Raw genomic sequence first — 18,084 nt, forward strand, 5'->3', positions numbered from 1 at the left:
AGCATCATCAGACAGACCAACATGTTCGTGCATGAGACAGAGCGATTGTGTGTGTGACAGCAGAAGCAAGGCAATGAGGATGGTGACGGCAATGGCATTTATATTGTACTCTGGCGAGGAAACAGCCTTACCGAAAAAGAAACGCAAGCTGGCTGGTCTTCGTGCTGGTGCCTGGCACAGCAGAAACTTATCAGTGCTATGTGACGCACGCAAAAATTTATTTGGGCATTCCATTGCTGCATGTGTGGCCTAATTCAAGCTGGCACGGGAGAAATATGCATGTGGCCTAATGGAACCCCTATGCTGGGGCACCAATTGGAGAAAAGGCCCAAAATGAGGCGAGACCGGAACCTGCCACAAAGCAGCATTATTTCTTTCGTTGAAAGAAAAAAGTTTTTCATCCACCTGTACATTCCTTTCATATACCTTGCGGATTTCTGCAGAACTGATTTGCCATATTTCTTTTGTTGTATCAACAACAATCACGACTTTCAGAAGCAAGGCATTTTTTGTCAGCATAGATTGATGGTATGTGTGCAGATTGGCAAGCACTATGAGCTGCTCAACTACAGCGAGCACGGCACCACTGTGGACAACGTGCTGTACTCGTGTGACTTCTCAGACAAGCGGCGGCTGCTGGCCACTGCTCAGCCTGCTGCTGCTGCTGCTGCTGCACTGGCCGCCCCTCGGCACACGGTTTGTGTTACATATTTTCGTTGCAACAGGTTGTGTGACCACATTTCGCCTATTGAGGTGTGCATTTATAGAAAGGGGCACAATTGGGGCACAATTGCAAGCCAAGTAGTAGTCAAGTCATGTTTGCTTTGCAGAAATCCACTTTCGAGATACAAGGCCTTAAAGTGTGCTACAATATACATGGGCATTCGAGCCAACAGTTTCCCAAAAGTGTGCGTTTAGCAGTTTGGTACTATCTTGTATGTAACACCTACGCATTACCTAAAGGGGCCCTGAAACACTTTTTGAAGATAGTAATAAAATGTTGCTAATCTGTAGACAAGGCTCCTGTCAACATGCAAGCCAAATATTATTCCACTGCATTGAGCAAGGAATTTACCAATCTCAGTATGACAGTAAGAGGTCGCTTTCTTCTTCATAATGTCAGCAGCTAGGTAGCAAGCAGGCCCAACGGCAATTAGCAGATGTCGTGATTGCGAGAACATTCTCAGTAATACCATTCTTTGTTATCTTTGAGTTAAATAAACGAAAAATTTATATGTCTGCAATCTCGAAAAGACCGAAAAAGCATTTGATATTTGCACTTCTAATCTCTAGCAACAGTCATCTGCTCAAAGTTGCACTTTCTCCTTCACTGCTTGCAGCATTTTCCCTTCCTCCATGGAATAGTAAGCGCAGGGAAGGTTTCCGTGACTTTGGCAACCTTGCTTTGTACTCGTTCTAAGACAGCCAGGATAGCACTCACCAATGTGTGTCGTCATCCACTCAGTTTGATGACAGCGGTGATGCATTGGCATAGGTATGCGGAGTCATCTCGACTGTCATCTCATCAATGTGCATGCAAAGTCAAGGCCGCCTTCACACAAAGAAAAAAAGCAAACTGGTGCTGTGGTTGGGAAGAGCACTTGGTGCACTGAGCAAGCACTGTGTGCACCCGAGCTTTGTAACAACAAAGGAAAGAGAAGGAAGTGATCAGTGAACTTTTGGGCAAGGCCTTGCCCCCTTGCCATAACCCACTGTCTAGCTTACAGTGTGCTAGCAGAGACGATAGGGAAAGCTGCCCAACAGTGCGATAGCAACCTCTCACTCCACGTATACTTGAAGGATTTGGAAAAACTTTGCAGCAGGAAATTCGCAAGGCAACATCCTTCAATAATGAGGCCATTTTGTGATTGGTTAGAAAAGTGTTCTGGGCCCCTTTAACAGAGTTTGGAGGTGGATGTCTCGAAAATACTCTGACGTATAAGCTACGACACGAAAGTGGCACTTAAGATTTATGCTAAGCAAACATCATTATAATCTACTGCAATAAAACTTTGATTTAGGTTAGTTGGTTTATTCCTCAATTATAGAAGTATGACAGAACATGGCCAAAAAAGATGCACGTAAACTTCGTTATGCATCCCTTCTTCATCCATGTTTTTCCACGTGGCCCTGTCTATATTCCTCTACTACATGACTTTAATTTCTTAAATCGAACATACGCCCTAAAGTGAATGACTGACCTAGAATCACTCTTCATCGATGACACATAGAATCGCTCTTCATCCTGGACAGCTTCCGCTATGTGTGTGACATTGAGCACACATTTCACTGCTGCTCGCCACAACTGCTGCGGACGAAACTATGGTTGCCATTTCATCATCATCGTCATCATCATCATCATATTTTCACTACTATCTATTTATGCGATCACAAATGGTGTCTATGCAGTTCTGAATGCACGTAGCCAACGCATGTATTGAGTCAAAATGAAAGTACTGCTAGTTGCAGCTGTTGTGAACTAAACCACGGAAACCATGGTTGTCATCACTGCGATCATGGATGACGATAACGCAGTTCTAAAGGCACGTTCCAACACGTGCACCAAGTCTAAACGAAACTACTGTTTGTCACTGTGAAGGAAACTGCGGTCGCTATCAATGCAATCATGGACGGCGACTACACAGTTCTTATGGCAAACACCCAGTATGACGTCAGGCGCTATGCTAGATGAATAAAGGCACAAATAGGCAAGAAGCATTCCAACAGTTCTGTCATTCCCGTATGGTTTCCACTGATGACTACAGTGGAATCTCATTCATATGATCTTCACGGGGACCAAAAATAGCATTATGATCACTAATGTAGTCTTGAAAAGCAGATGATGAAGCAATGGTAATGATTTCCCGGGCAGGCCGTTTCAGTGTATAGCTGCTCGAAAAAAGAATGAGGCAGTAAAACTAGCAGTGCGCGATGATGGAGGGTAGCCTGAAGTGAATGACTGGTGCGGTGAGATAAGCGTGCTGCAGCTGTTGTATAAGGTGGCTGATTGAGAGAAGAATGAAAGGATTTATGATAAGGGGCGAGACTTGCAATGCGTTGACAAAAAAAAAAAAAAGAGGCAGCAGTCTGGATTTGGCTTTCAGAGATGAAATGCTGACTTTGGTGAGTAGAAAGAGTGAATGAATCTAGTGGCGCAATTTTGGACTGATTCTAATGCATTCATTAAATATGCTTGGTGCAGGCTCTATATGGCAGATACATATTCTAGTTTTGGTCTATTTATACGTGAGTAATTTTACATGTGGTGGGGGGCAACATGGAGATGGCACTTGAAAAAAACGAGTGTTTTAACCGTTACTGAAATCGTTACCGATGTTACCAATATGGGTATGCCACAATAAATCGTAAGACAAGGTTATTCCTAGATATTTATAAGAAGGTACTGATTCAATTTGGGTGTTAACGATAGAATATAGGAAACAATGTGGACTGTGGCAATGAGAGAAGGACACGAGTTTGCATTTAGCAGGATTGAGCAACATTAGCCAGTTGTTACATCAATTATGCACGTTGTTAAGATTTGCCTGAAGATTAAGTTGATCATGAAAGTTACTGAGGGTGTAGTAAATGACGCACTCATCGGGAAACATTGGAATATTGCAGGAAACATGCTCGTGTTATTCGTTAATATATTTTAGGAATAGAACAGGAGCGAGTGCAGATCCCTGTGGAATGCCTGATGTGACGGGGGGAGTGTTAAGCAGGTGACCATTAACAGAGTCTGACTGAGAACTATTAGAAACTGTTCAATCTATTGAAGAATGTGACAGCAGTGAGGAACTTTATCAAAAGCTTTTGCACAATCTAGAAAGATGACATCAGTCCGCATGTTACGGTCAAGATTAGTGTGCAGGTAGTGAAGGAAGAGCGCTAATTGGGTTTTGCAGGAGAGGCCTCTGCGAAACCCATGTCGTGAAGGATTGAAGAAATGGCATGAGTCCAAGAAACTTATAATGTGAGACTAGGTGACATGTTCCATGATTTTGCAGGGTACACTAGTTAATGAAATGGGTCGGTAATTCAGAGGTGAGTCTGTGTTACTTGATTTAAACACTGGAACGACTTTCCCCATTTTCCAGTCATCTGGAATGATTCCCGAGGAGAGTGACTGTGAAAGGATCAAAGATAAATATGCGGCACAAATTGATGTAACATTTTTCAGAAGTTTTGTATTAATCGAGTCCATAACCAGCTGATGAAGAAAGTTTCATGGTATGAATTATTGATGCAATGCCTTTGAAAAAGGTGATAGCTGGCATTAATGCTTCTATGGTAAGCCGTTGCTGTGAAGGTTTGTCAAGTTCTTTAGTAAAGACAGATCCGAATCCATTGTGAAATATTTCCCCACACTCATGGTCAGTGACTGGTTTGAGTGAGTTATTACAGTAGAACTTCGTTGATACGTTCCCGTTGCGTACATTTTTCCGGTGCCAACGTTCGCAATCGAGAAATCACAGAATCACCCAATAGAGTTAGCTCATTCATATGTTCCCAGAAAACACGATTTTCGGCACCAACGTTCAGTATGTCGCCAAACTGCAATCGCATGATATGTTTTCCGGCCACTAGATCCCATGTAAACAAGAAAATGCACGAGGCGTGCACGATTGAGTACAGTATATAGCTGCTCGCCACAGCAGCTCCACCGCAATACTCGCCCACCCGTCTCAGGTGAAAACGCTGGCACCCACTCATTTTCCCATTCCGGTACCAACAAATCTTATCCGTGGTCGTCGCATGCCGCATTCACAGCTATCGCCGCCAATCCTTTTGCGATAAGGATCTTTACCTATCTGTATTACAGCGCATAGTGAGTAGTACCATTGGTAGCGTACTGCATGCATTTAGTTGGCGATAATCCAAACGCGCCACTGTTTCCTGCTGCAGGCAGTGCGATGTAGCCATAACATTTTGCTTCAAAGGCATCCGGAGTTATCTACCAGCTATATTTCATTTCAGTTTCCCGTCACCCTCTTAAAACACCATGCAATAGGAAAACAAAACGCGTCTCGGGCCGCCGGAGCACCACCTCCTCAACGCACATCATCGTCTCGTGCCACAACGCTTCGCGCGATGCTTCGCATTACGTAGATGTCAACAATAGTTGATTCTGTCAATTCAATTTCTTTAGTTCGCATCGTACGTTCTCCTGGTTAGTACGTTTTTCTCGCTGTTTTTTTCCAAAATGTATGAATGAGGTTCTACTGTAGTAAGTGTAATATCATGAGTGTGTCTGGGGTTTAACACTTGCCAAAATTGTCTGGGACTGCTGGTTATTAGCTTTGGCAAGTCAATGCGATAAAATGAGTGCTTGGGATTCTGTATCGTAAGTAAGTATAATTTTTCAGCTTCGAGGTATTTTTCCCAACTGGTCTCAGTGCAGCTGCGTTGAACTGAGCTGAACAACCATTTCTTTCTTTTGTTTTCTAGGCGTTTTAGGTGTGAAGTAAACCACGGCTTATTGTGATCAGTATAAAAGGTTACCCTTGAGATAAACATGTTAGTGAGCAGATTTAATTTATTTTTTAATAACAACCAATTTCACATAAATAGTGCAAATGTGAATTAGAGGTTGGATTGCGCAACATTTTGACGAGACACACAGAAGAGAAACACACACCACAGAGGGCCCTTGGGATAAACATGTTAGTGAGCAGATTTAATTTATTTTTTAATAACAACCAAATTCACATAAATAGTGCAAATGTGAATTAGAGGTTGGATTGCGCAACATTTTGACGAGACACACAGAAGAGAAACACACACCACAGAGCGCTCTGTGGTGCGTGCTTCTCTTGTGTGTGTCTTGTCAAAATGTTGCACAATCCAACCTACAATATGCTATACCACCACGCCCAGTCTTCAACCTTGGCAAATGTGAAACATGGATTCGTACTCGAAGAAAAAGGTAATGAGATATTCCGCTATTGCATCGTAGTTCCCCTTATCGTAAAGACATATTGTTTTTGCAGATGAGTTGTGGGGATTTAGGTGCCTTCCCGTTCCTCGTCCCCCAGCTCGCATGTCGTGCTTAGCTCGATCTCCAGGAACTGCTGCCGTAATGGCAACATGGTAGACACAACTAGTGCACCGGAGCTAATTTTTCACGCAAGCCGTGCTTCTCCCTCTCGGGTTCGAGTTACCACGCAAGCATCACCGGGACGTGCCCTGATGTCCGGGGTGTCACAGCATACCTCCCTGCCTCGCCGTTGGTGCAAAACCGTTCGATGGCCTCTGCTTGTCCCAAATGCAGCTGGTAGGCAAAGTCAAACGCGAGCCACCCTGCTCAGCCGACAATGTCGCTGCGCTTTCCAACTATACTGCTTGCCTCATGCACAGCTGAGTGCCTTTTGCTGTGCACATGAGCCACCCCGCTCCATCATCGATCTGTTTGTCAGTCGTGTGAAGCCTCACGCACCTGTCGAAACGACAACCCAGCTCTCCACTATGCCATTTACTGGCTACTCAGGGTAGGCCATGCATTTGGAAGAACAGGCACAGGTTGGCCCATCTCCGACCGCTGTGCCTGGCCCGGAGCAAATGCTGCTGCATACCGCAGCCACACAGCTTCTCCAAGTTCTGGTGGGAGCGGCACGCTCACAGCCTGGTGCCCTAAAGGGAGATCTCCAGTCCCCTCAGCCAGGCATGCCAAGTGGCCTACGGCTACCTCTCCTGGAGCACGGCGGTTATTCGGACTACGCGAGTGCTACAGGGTACCTCAAGGCACTGCACCGCTGTCAGGCAATGCGGCTGGACAACAGCGCGATGCTAGGCACTGTGTTGCCCGTCTCGCTAACAGCCCATGTGGCATGGTGGTACCGGCTTGTCGGCCACCAAGCTCGTTCGATGGAGGAGTTTAGGACGCTCTTCCGCAGCGAATTCCTCCCTCCCGACTATGAGCGCCTCATGCGTCGCAAGCTAGAGCTTCGCACCCAACACCCCGACAAATCTTTGCTCGAGTATGTCAGGGCTATGCAGGAGCTTCTTGCTGACCCTTTCGCATCTGACGCCGAGAAGGTGGAGCGGACAATTCGTCAAGCCCATCCAACCTTTGCCGCTTACCTTCGGAGTGCCCATTATCGTGAGTGCCCAACGTAACGCGCGCAGGCGTTACGTTGGACTATAAACGGCCCTTTAGCACTTACGGGTGTCCTATAGCAGACACGAATGATTATCCTTTTAAAGCTTAATGTCAGGCAACACCAATTAATTTCTAATTCATAAATAGTAGGTGCACTGATGCACTCGGTGCACTTCTTGACAGCAAATAAAACACCACCGCCAGTTATATTGCTACAATCACTGCAAAAAATAGCATAACTGGTAAAACAATGAAACAGCTCAGAATTTATTTCGTTGCTCAGCCATGTTTCCGTCAGTGCGATGATGTCAGCAAAACGGTTATTAATAATAACAGATAACTCATCTTGTTTAAAAAATAAACTACGTGTGTTAGCAAAGAAAACAGGGTACCCAGATGACTTAGAGCAGCCTCCCCTCACTTTCCTGTGGTTTTGCTGAAAGAATGCGACTGGACCGCAATGCTCGAGCAGCATTCAGAGAACTGTCGGAGGTTTGAATTTCACGTAGAATGCCTTCTGTTTCACTGTATTCATACCATTTGCCATCAGCGAGCAGTTTCTTGTACCTTAGTTTAAATGGCAACTTCTTCCTTTTTCCATATTCATTTAGGATTTTTCTTATGTTTTGTGTCACTGTACAATAGTCTTCAGTCATAGATATGTTTGTTTCCTTCAATAGAACCTTCTTTTAGCGCACCAGTTCTTTAGTTTTGTACGTTTAAAACTTATCGATTAGTGGACATGTTTTCACCGTCTGAAACTGACCTATTCTATGTGTGCGGGCAACACTGTCTGAAGAAATATTAAGCTGTAGTTTATCATTTATTACCTCAAGCACTTTTTCTTCTGACTGATGACATTTCACTGGCAACATCCGAGAGTCCATGAAAACAAATTATTATGATGGGACCAATCTTCCGCATCGTCAAGCCGGGTTGTTAGTGTGCAAGTGTATTTTTCTACGCGTTATATAGTTTCATGTAGTTCCTTTGTCTACCATTGCTGCTGCTCCAGTGCAGTAGTTTGATTCTCAACTTTTTGCAATCTTGCTTTTATATTGAATATTGTCTGTGAAACAGCCTGTTGTTGTTCTTTAATTCAAATACTGTTGCAGACATAATTGTTGCATTGATTACATTCTAATGGAATGTTAGTTAAGTAAGATCACGAGCTGTTTTCAATACTGCAAGTGCATCAGAAGGCTGCTTGTTAGGACCAGGGTAACTCTCAGTGTTGTCGCAATGAAGCAAAAGCAAAGAAACAAATTGGTCAACCAGAATGTCAGGGCATGGAAGCACGACTAAAAAAGGATAATTGGATTTGAAGCAGCGATATAGTGACTTAGAAAAATAACTAACTTGCGTAGCAAAGAAGAAAATGCGTAAGCCTTTCATGCTTGTTCCAATCGTCTCTGTTGTCGGCAGGAAAATTGCTGAGAAAGTAACCACGTTCATCAAGCACAGGGCGCAGTTCTGCAGGCCAACCACAACTGCACCAAACAGCGGCGTAGCAAAGAAGAAAATGCGTAAGCTTTTTATGCTTGTTCCAGTCGTGCCTCCATGCCCACTGACGAGGGATTGCTCAGTGCTGCGTTTTATGCCTGGTGACGTCGATGATGTGACAGCTCCGCAGTGATGAAAGTCTGTCAGAGGATGCATAGCCCATGTGATGTGCTCGCATTCCGTTGACCCCGGCAGGATGACAGAGGTCATCGGTGCCGCTTCGCAGTCTCTGTTGTCGACAGGAAAATTGCCGAGGAAGCAGCCACGTTCATCAGGCACGAGGTGCAATTCTGTAGGCCAACCACGACTACACCGAAGAGCTGTGTAGCAAGGAAGAAAATGCGTAAGCTTTTCATGCTTGCTCCAACCGTGCTTCGGCTCTACAAGCATCCTTAACCACTCTGTTGAAAAAGTTGGCACAATGGAACTGGGGTCCTGAGCATGGAGGTGCCTTTTATGCACTATCCTGAGCTCTAGTGGCCATAGCTGAACCGAAGCTGCCCGACCTCAACAGGGAGTTCATTGTCCAAGCTGACGTGAGCGACCTGGGTCTTGGGGCTGTGCTGCTTCAGGAGTATGACGGCATTCTCCAACCAGTCGCCTTTGCCAGCCGGTCACATAACGCCACTGAGTGCAACTACAGCGTGACTGAAAGAGAATGTCTTGCTATAGTTTTTGCTCTCTGCAAGTTCAGCTGCTACGTCGATGGAGTGACATTTGTGGTGGAGACGTACTACATGGCACTGACCTGTTGTAAGTGCTTGTGCCAGTCCATGGGCCGCCTCGTGTGCTGGACGCTTACACTGCAGTGGTATAACTTTGTTGTGCACTACCAGAAAGGGAGTTCGAACGTGGTTGCTGATGCCCTGTCGCACACCTCCGTTTTGACATCTGACCCTTTGGTCCATCACTCCCATGAGCATCTGCACCAAGTAGAGACCAGAGCCTCAGTCTCTAATGACTCGAAAGGCGCGAACCTTAGGCACTCAGTAGAGATCAGAGCCTGTGTCTCCAGTGGCTCAAATGACGCCACCCCCAATGGCAAAGCAATTTCCAGATTGCCAGACTCAGAAGAGGACGTTTACCTGGTGGACCCCATTACCTCCTTTGGTATCATCCTCAGCAGGCAAGAGCTACTAAAGGCACAGCAGAGCGATCCATTTTGTCGACATATCATTGACGGGCGGGAAAGCCGTCGGGCTCGCACGGTCAGCTGGTATTGGTGTTGGCACCAAGTGCGACGCAGCTGGTACTGTTGTGGTAACATTGGATACGTATCTGCTTGACGTCGATGGAGTTCTGCGCTACATCCCATCTGAGGAGGCTCCCCAGGAGTCGTCTTTCAAGGTGGTGATATCCTGCAGTCTAAGGAAAGCCACCTTCAGCTATTTCCACGATTCGCGGTTGGCCGGAGATGCCAGTGGCCTTAAGACTTTCCACAAGTTGTGCCGCTCTGCTACCTGGCCAGGCATGAGGCGTGATGCTCTTCACAACGCCCGCTCATGCTGCGTATGCCAATGCGTGAAGCCTCACACGGGCTAACCTCCTGGGCTCATGCAGCCAATCGACAGCCAGCTACGCTGGCAAGTCACGGCCTGTCCAATCGACAGCCAGCTACGCTGGCAAGTCACGGCCTGTGACATTATGGGACCCTTTCCCAGAAGCTGGCGAGGCTATGTTTTTCTCCTGGCTGTCACAGATCACTTCACGAAATGGGTTGAACTTTTTCACCTTCAGAAGTTAACGGCATGCACAATCTGGGACAAGTTGACCAAGGTTTTTAACTGCTTCGGGTTTCCGATGGAGCTGATATCGGACAACGCGTTCATGGATCTGTGTGCCGCTTCTCGCATTAAGCACCATAAGACAACCACGTGTCACCCACAGGCCAACCCAACAGAGCGGTTTAACTAGAACTTCAAGCCCCTGCTCACGGCCTTTGCCCGGAAAAACAGGGATTGGGATGTCTGTATTAACGAGATAGGCTTCTCCTTGCGGTCTATGGGGAATCATTCGACTGGGTGCACAACCGCTTTCCTCAACTTCTGGAGAGAGCTGCCAAACCTCATGAACCACGTTCTGCAGACCGGCAGCAGGGCATGCACCACGAAAGCTGGCCTTTCCGGCTATACAGCGGAACTGCGCTGATAGATGGGCGCGGCCCTTAACCTAGCCCATTCCAACCTGGCAAAAGCACGAACTGGACAGAAGGCCCAATATATACCCTGTAAGCCCCGCTACGGGCGGCTGCAAAGCAAACCCAAACGGATGGCGCGGGCCATCTGGGCAGGGGGCATGCGTCTTGACGAGATTCTGTCCACACTTGAGTAATGGCTGTCAACGGTTGACCCAGAGCGGGGCCTTGCAAGCAAGCAGAGTAGCCACGCCGTCGGCACCCAGGGCTGCCGCACAGTTCGGGGAGCGCAGAAGGCCATCAGCGCCACATTAGCGGTCGCGCCTCACAGTAAAAAAGGGAGCTTCGGACCCCCGTCGCATTGTGCTTCCTGGGGATCCCCACAGGCGTTTCCCTTGCGCGCGGCCGGCTGGCGGGGGTAAACTCCTTCCCAGCTGGGATCTCCCCGACTGGGCGTCAAACGCCGTAACGGGTGGGCCCGTCTGACTTCCGCGGTGCTCTCATCGGCGCCCTTGAAGAGTGCTTGGTTCGGGTCTAGCCGCGGGCAACGGAGATAGCGCGGCCTCAAGCAGGCGCGCCAGCCTCATTGACTTTGACGGCTTTGCACCGCGCGCTGACCGGCGTAGGGATTCTTTGAGCCGCAAAAGACCCTGCGGTTTTGTCTCGGTTCCGAGGCGCCGTGGGAACGTCTTCTTCGGCTTACGGCCCGGACACGAGGCCGACCTCGGCGGGTGGGCAATTATCCCGGGCTCCTCTGTGACAGTTTGGCTTGCAAACAATTGCTTGTTTAAGGCGCCGCATGGCCTGCGGGTTCTTGGAATCCGATCGCGTCGCGCGCATGTTCGAGCACTGGAAAACATGGTCCCGACGTTCCCAGGCTTTAGGGATTTGTGAATGTATTTTGTTAGTCAGTGCTTGTTGCGCCGGCTGTGCTCGAGAGCCGTTGCTCGGAACTTGCGATGTGTACAGCTGGCATGACCCTCACCCCTTTGTTGTTGTATATTGTGTATTTCGGGTGAGGATTCTGCACTGTGAACTGTACTAAAAAAGATGTTCTTTGACTTTTGGTTGTTCGACTGGCCAATCCCGCACGCAAGTTCTGCTGAACGCAGTGATTGGTGAATGGATTGTCCAGTTGAGACGCAACCCGGCGGCAATTCGCCAGCTATGATTGTGGGCAGAGCGTTACGTCTACAAAATGCGGACGCAGCGCTCCAAAAGGGAGTTCTGGACCTGGCTTTGGTGCGAAGCACCATCGGCTCTGCCGAAATAGGGTCGCCCTATGTGGTCCAAACCAGTGTAGCTATTTGTAACCGATGTACTGTTTGAAACTATGCAATCTTGTAACCGAACTTTGTAATTTTATCTGTAAATACAAGTTTTTGTTCGTTCGTTACTGCAGCGGCTTTGTCTTTTCGAACCTAAGTCACCCATTGAGCCACCTGTGCAGACCGTCTCTGACGGTGCGCCTCGGACGCCGACGGTGGGGGTGAATTTCTACGAACCAATCGATCGATCGTTTTGGCATCGAATTCTTACTGGCGCAGCCGACAGGATAGGTTCGGAAGGCAAGCTAAACGTCAAGAAGACAGCGGTACATCTGCCAGAGTGGCATCCCAAGAGCCAGCAGCATCTCCGGTGTCGGCAATTGGCTCAAGCCTTGGAGGAGGAAGCCCAACAGCAAATCATCGCTAGGCGACGTACCTCAGCGAGTAAGACGTCGAGGCGCCGACTCAACCCCAGCAGGGAAGCAGCCCGAGCGAGAGCCACGCAGAAAAACCTCGACCTTCGTCCACCTGAGATCCGCGTCTGAAACGTGAGTTTCCTTTCCTCTTACTGTTCAGTCACCGCGGGGCTTCGAAGCTAATCATGATGCAGAATCACAGGGACGATGAGGATGGTCAGAGGGAGAGGGGTAGCAGCGATGGTGAAAGCGAGCCCTTTCTGTCTGAGCGGGAGATGGAGTTTAGACTAAAGATGGCTCAGGAACGTCGCCAGAGCCTAGCCCTTGAACTGGAGCTCGTCAGGGCACGAACAGCGTCGCCATCGAGTGGTCGCGACGGCAGTGGCAGAGCACTTGAGAATGATAGAAACATGGAATGGCGTAAATATTCAAAATTATTAGTTGGTGCTTTCCCCAAATTTCCCACAGACGCCGAGGTCCCCATTTGGTTCGAATCTGTAGAGCACACCTTAGATGCCTACGAGGTGCCGCGAAGCTGTTGGGGTCAGATAGTTTTTCCGCTCCTAGCGGAGCGCATTGAGTACCTGTCAACACGTCTGACTCCCGCATAGCACCGGGATTATGAAGCTTTAAAGGAGGTCGTCCTTGATGAGCTGCAGTTGTCTCCCCTTGAATATCAAAAAAGGTTTTTCGGGGTACGGAAGCGGAAGACCGAGACGTGGAAGAGTTTCACGACTCGTCTTGCCAGTTACCTAAATTTTTATGTGGCATCTAGGGACGTGTCAAATTTTGCGGAGCTGCTCGAACTCTTGGTGGCTGACCAGCTGAAAACAGTGTTGTCGGAAGAGGCGCTCAGGTACGTCAGGCTGCGAGAGGGTGCAGGGTGGTACAAGGCCTCGGAAATTGCTAGACTTTTGCAAACTTTTGAGGACGCTCACGGCCGTGTAGACATACCTAAGGGGCAACCTCGGGACACCAGCACTAAGGGCCCGGAAACTACAACTGGGAACCGCAGCAGCAGTGGTTTGGTTTCGCACCAAGGGCAGAGGACAAAACCGAAATCACCGTATCCACCCGCAGGACAGCAGAGGCCAACAGTTTGCTTTGAGTGCGGGTCAGCCGGGCACATTAGGCCAAATTGTCCCCGCATCCGCGAAAGGCTGGCGCACACGGCCGCCCAGCAGGAACAACCAGAGAGGCTCACCGCGCGGGTCGCGCTAGAGAACCCAGCTGTGGGTGACCGCTTGTTGTGTGTAGCTCTCAATTGTAAGGGCCGAACAATGAAGGCAATAGTGGATACGGGTGCCGAGATAACGGTAGTTCGTGAAAGTGCTGTACCACAGGAATTGGCACAGTCGCACGGTAGCGTAAACCTCCGTGCAGCATTTGGTGAACGGGTCGAAGCCAAACTCGTAGCGCTACCGCTGACGCTAAAACAGAGCCAACCCGCGTTTTCCAATGTGAAGAAGGCGACACCAGTGTTGTGCGCACTCACTGATAGGCTGAGCGTGAGCGCGGACTGCCTGCTCTCAGCGGAAGAGTGGAGCGTGCTCCAGAAGGGTCGGGACGAGGCTTGCGAGCCGCCCCCCAACAAACTCCCGCCGAGCAGCAGCGCAGATATGTTTACAGGACTAGATGGGGAACGGGTTGGCCCCGAAGAGCCGGTTGCCGGTGCGAGCAGGAGCGATGCGCTGCATCCGAACGAGGAAAGGGCAGAGGAAGAATCCCGCAGTAGCTCCGATAAAGTAAGGGGTGATGCCGGGATGTTAGGGGAGGAACAAAAAAGGGACGCGAAGGCCAGCAGGGTTCTCGGCAGTAGGGCCCTCCTGCCCGCAGAGAGTGTATCACATTTCGAACCACCGGAGCGAGCGTTAGTGAACGAGGTGTTCGGGACACATGTCACCTTGTCTACCACCGAAACGGGGATAGCGCGAGTGAGCGGGCACCGCATAGAACTGATGGAAGGAGCCGCGCCAAAGCGTTACCACCCCGATCGCATTCCATCGTCTAGTGAGGCCAGCGAGGCATTCGAAGGTATCGAGAGTGCTCTGTGCAGTGCCGTCGAGCTGGCGACTCCAGAATCAAGCAAGCCGTTTTGGCTATTCACCGATTCCTCTGCAATTGCTGGGGGCGCATGTCTAGCTCAGATGACCGACAATGGCACAGAGTGCCACATTGCTTTTGCCAGCCACCGCTTCACGCCCACGCAGATGCTGTGGTCTACGATTGAACGCGAGGCGTTTGGCGTCATTTCGGCTATGAAAAAGATCGACATTGGGGTCTTGGGCATGAAAATATTGGTATCCGACCATAATCCTGTGACGTACATCACTCAGTCTACGCCTCAGAAAGCAAAATTAACACGCTGGGCTTTAGCGATGCAACGCTATGATATAGTGGTGCGACACAGAAGGGGAATCATACATACTAATGCCGACGCACTTTCGCGTCTGACAAACCATTGCTGGGAAAAGGATGTAGAAGACAGGGAACCCGCAGTGACGAATAGTGGAGACAAGGGAACAAGTGTGGTGTAATGTGATATGACTGCGGTAACCACACAAACGACCTTGGACGATGAACTCATGCTTCCGCATTTCTGTGTGTACCTTGTTCTTTTAGGGTGTTTGATTTGGCGAGTGTTGTCGACTAAGCTCAATGATGTATGTTTGTATGTTTTCCTCCCAAACTAGAGGCTGACAGTGTCCTCCCGGCTCATATTTGTACGATACTGCATATTATAGTTTCATGACGCGAGCCCTGTTGCATCAGGGAAGCCTTACTATTTGTTTCGTTCGTGTATTTGCTTTGTGTGTGTTTAGGTTGTACCTATTTTACGGTGAAACTTATTCATGTGTTCACTTTCTACGGAATGTGCCGCGTAGAGTGCTCATCATATGGCGCTGGCATTTATTTGTGTTGTTTCAGTAAACGAGCCAGCTTACTTGGGCGAACCAGCGAGCCAGCTTACTGTCATGAGCAAGGCGCGGCTCACGCATTTCCTATGTGTGCGAACTCAGACCATCGTTAAAACGCGCTGCCTAAGATTGGCTGGTAACTTTTAATTGTCATGTCCAGATGCGGCGTATGTACAAGTTTACACGCAGCATGCTTTTGTTTTGGTTTGTTTTGGTTTCTGCTTCGACAACACTGTAAGCGAGTTGTTGTCTCGTCTTGGGTGGGGGGTGTAAGCCCCGCTACGGGCGGCTGCAAAGCAAACCCAAACGGATGGCGCGGGCCATCTGGGCAGGGGGCATGCGTCTTGACGAGATTCTGTCCACACTTGAGTAATGGCTGTCAACGGTTGACCCAGAGCGGGGCCTTGCAAGCAAGCAGAGTAGCCACGCCGTCGGCACCCAGGGCTGCCGCACAGTTCGGGGAGCGCAGAAGGCCATCAGCGCCACATTAGCGGTCGCGCCTCACAGTAAAAAAGGGAGCTTCGGACCCCCGTCGCATTGTGCTTCCTGGGGATCCCCACAGGCGTTTCCCTTGCGCGCGGCCGGCTGGCGGGGGTAAACTCCTTCCCAGCTGGGATCTCCCCGACTGGGCGTCAAACGCCGTAACGGGTGGGCCCGTCTGACTTCCGCGGTGCTCTCATCGGCGCCCTTGAAGAGTGCTTGGTTCGGGTCTAGCCGCGGGCAACGGAGATAGCGCGGCCTCAAGCAGGCGCGCCAGCCTCATTGACTTTGACGGCTTTGCACCGCGCGCTGACCGGCGTAGGGATTCTTTGAGCCGCAAAAGACCCTGCGGTTTTGTCTCGGTTCCGAGGCGCCGTGGGAACGTCTTCTTCGGCTTACGGCCCGGACACGAGGCCGACCTCGGCGGGTGGGCAATTATCCCGGGCTCCTCTGTGACAGTTTGGCTTGCAAACAATTGCTTGTTTAAGGCGCCGCATGGCCTGCGGGTTCTTGGAATCCGATCGCGTCGCGCGCATGTTCGAGCACTGGAAAACATGGTCCCGACGTTCCCAGGCTTTAGGGATTTGTGAATGTATTTTGTTAGTCAGTGCTTGTTGCGCCGGCTGTGCTCGAGAGCCGTTGCTCGGAACTTGCGATGTGTACAGCTGGCATGACCCTCACCCCTTTGTTGTTGTATATTGTGTATTTCGGGTGAGGATTCTGCACTGTGAACTGTACTAAAAAAGATGTTCTTTGACTTTTGGTTGTTCGACTGGCCAATCCCGCACGCAAGTTCTGCTGAACGCAGTGATTGGTGAATGGATTGTCCAGTTGAGACGCAACCCGGCGGCAATTCGCCAGCTATGATTGTGGGCGGAGCGTTACGTCTACAAAATGCGGACGCAGCGCTCCAAAAGGGAGTTCTGGACCTGGCTTTGGTGCGAAGCACCATCGGCTCTGCCGAAATAGGGTCGCCCTATGTGGTCCAAACCAGTGTAGCTATTTGTAACCGATGTACTGTTTGAAACTATGCAATCTTGTAACCGAACTTTGTAATTTTATCTGTAAATACAAGTTTTTGTTCGTTCGTTACTGCAGCGGCTTTGTCTTTTCGAACCTAAGTCACCCATTGAGCCACCTGTGCAGACCGTCTCTGACGGTGCGTCTCGGACGCCGACGGTGGGGGTGAATTTCTACGAACCAATCGATCGATCGTTTTGGCATCGAATTCTTACTTACCCCTTAGGGGTGTCTGCGGCAGCAGGCGTTTGGTGTGTTGTGACACCACGTACCCAAGCACACGAGGGTTGGACCCTTCCGCGTGTAGCCATGCGCGTCTTAGCCGTGTCTGGGGAAAGGGGGATCCTGGCGGTTGAGCCGATGCTAGGTGTTTGGACCTTTAAGGCTCTCCGGCGGAGGCAACACACCTCTTTGGCCTCGGCTTCACATAGACGGCACCTCCAGACTGACCCACCTGGAGGAAAGCGGCAGTCGCCTTTTCCTGTCCTGCTCTCCAATCTTCGTCTTTCTCTCCCTCTTTTCCATCTTTTCTGTCTTCTCTTCACTTCTTATTACTTCCAAATTTCCTGGCGGCAAGGGTTAACCTGGCATGCTATGATCTACCTTGATTATAAGATATGTGTTTATAGTAACTATGTACAGTTGGCATGGCAGGGCTTGCTTCACAACAATCTCTGCTGTGTCCCTTCGTTGGGCTCGGTGGTGGGTGACTGGCATTGATACCGAAGAAACAATACATTTTATGGGACCCTCGAAACCTTTCTTACTTGATCGCCTTCAAAAACAGGGGTGCACCAATGCAACATTTGAATGCTTTCTGAAGAAGCTAGACAGATTCCCCAAGTATCATGTGATTCACTGTGAAAACGCTGACAAAAAATCGACAAACATTTTACCCTTCTTGGTGTCAAAATGCCTCACAGAGATCATTGGAAGTGGCTACAAAGCCACCAAGATGGCAAGTGGGGACCTTCTGATTGAAGTGAAAGACAAACCGCAGTACGAGAAACTAGCAAACCTGGTGGCATTTGGCGATAAAACCATATCTGTTAGCCACACCAAACAATGAACACCGTCAAGGGTGTGGTCTCAGACGATGACCTCATGGATCTGACTGATGAAGAACTCCTGAATGGATAGAAAGAAGAAAACATTATACATGTACAACATATAAAAATCAGGCGCGACAACAAAGAACTACCAACCTAACACCTAATACTAACTTTTTACTCTAGCTCACTCC

General features: G+C 49.2%; 1 protein-coding gene across 4 annotated transcripts in view; it reads left to right on the top strand.

Annotated features, from left to right (window-relative positions):
- LOC135897949 (PHD finger protein 12) overlaps positions 1-18,084 on the top strand; it is a 172,957-nt gene that overhangs the window by 101,906 nt on the left and 52,967 nt on the right. For all 4 annotated transcript variants that reach the window (XM_065426662.2, XM_065426661.1, XM_065426660.2 and 1 more), the window contains one exon: positions 541-696. In XM_065426662.2, the coding sequence (XP_065282734.1) occupies positions 541-696 (156 nt within the window). The remainder of the gene's footprint in view (positions 1-540; positions 697-18,084) is intronic.

The sequence above is a fragment of the Dermacentor albipictus genome, chromosome 2 (assembly GCF_038994185.2).
Source record: "Dermacentor albipictus isolate Rhodes 1998 colony chromosome 2, USDA_Dalb.pri_finalv2, whole genome shotgun sequence".
NCBI classification, from domain to species: domain Eukaryota; kingdom Metazoa; phylum Arthropoda; class Arachnida; order Ixodida; family Ixodidae; genus Dermacentor; species Dermacentor albipictus.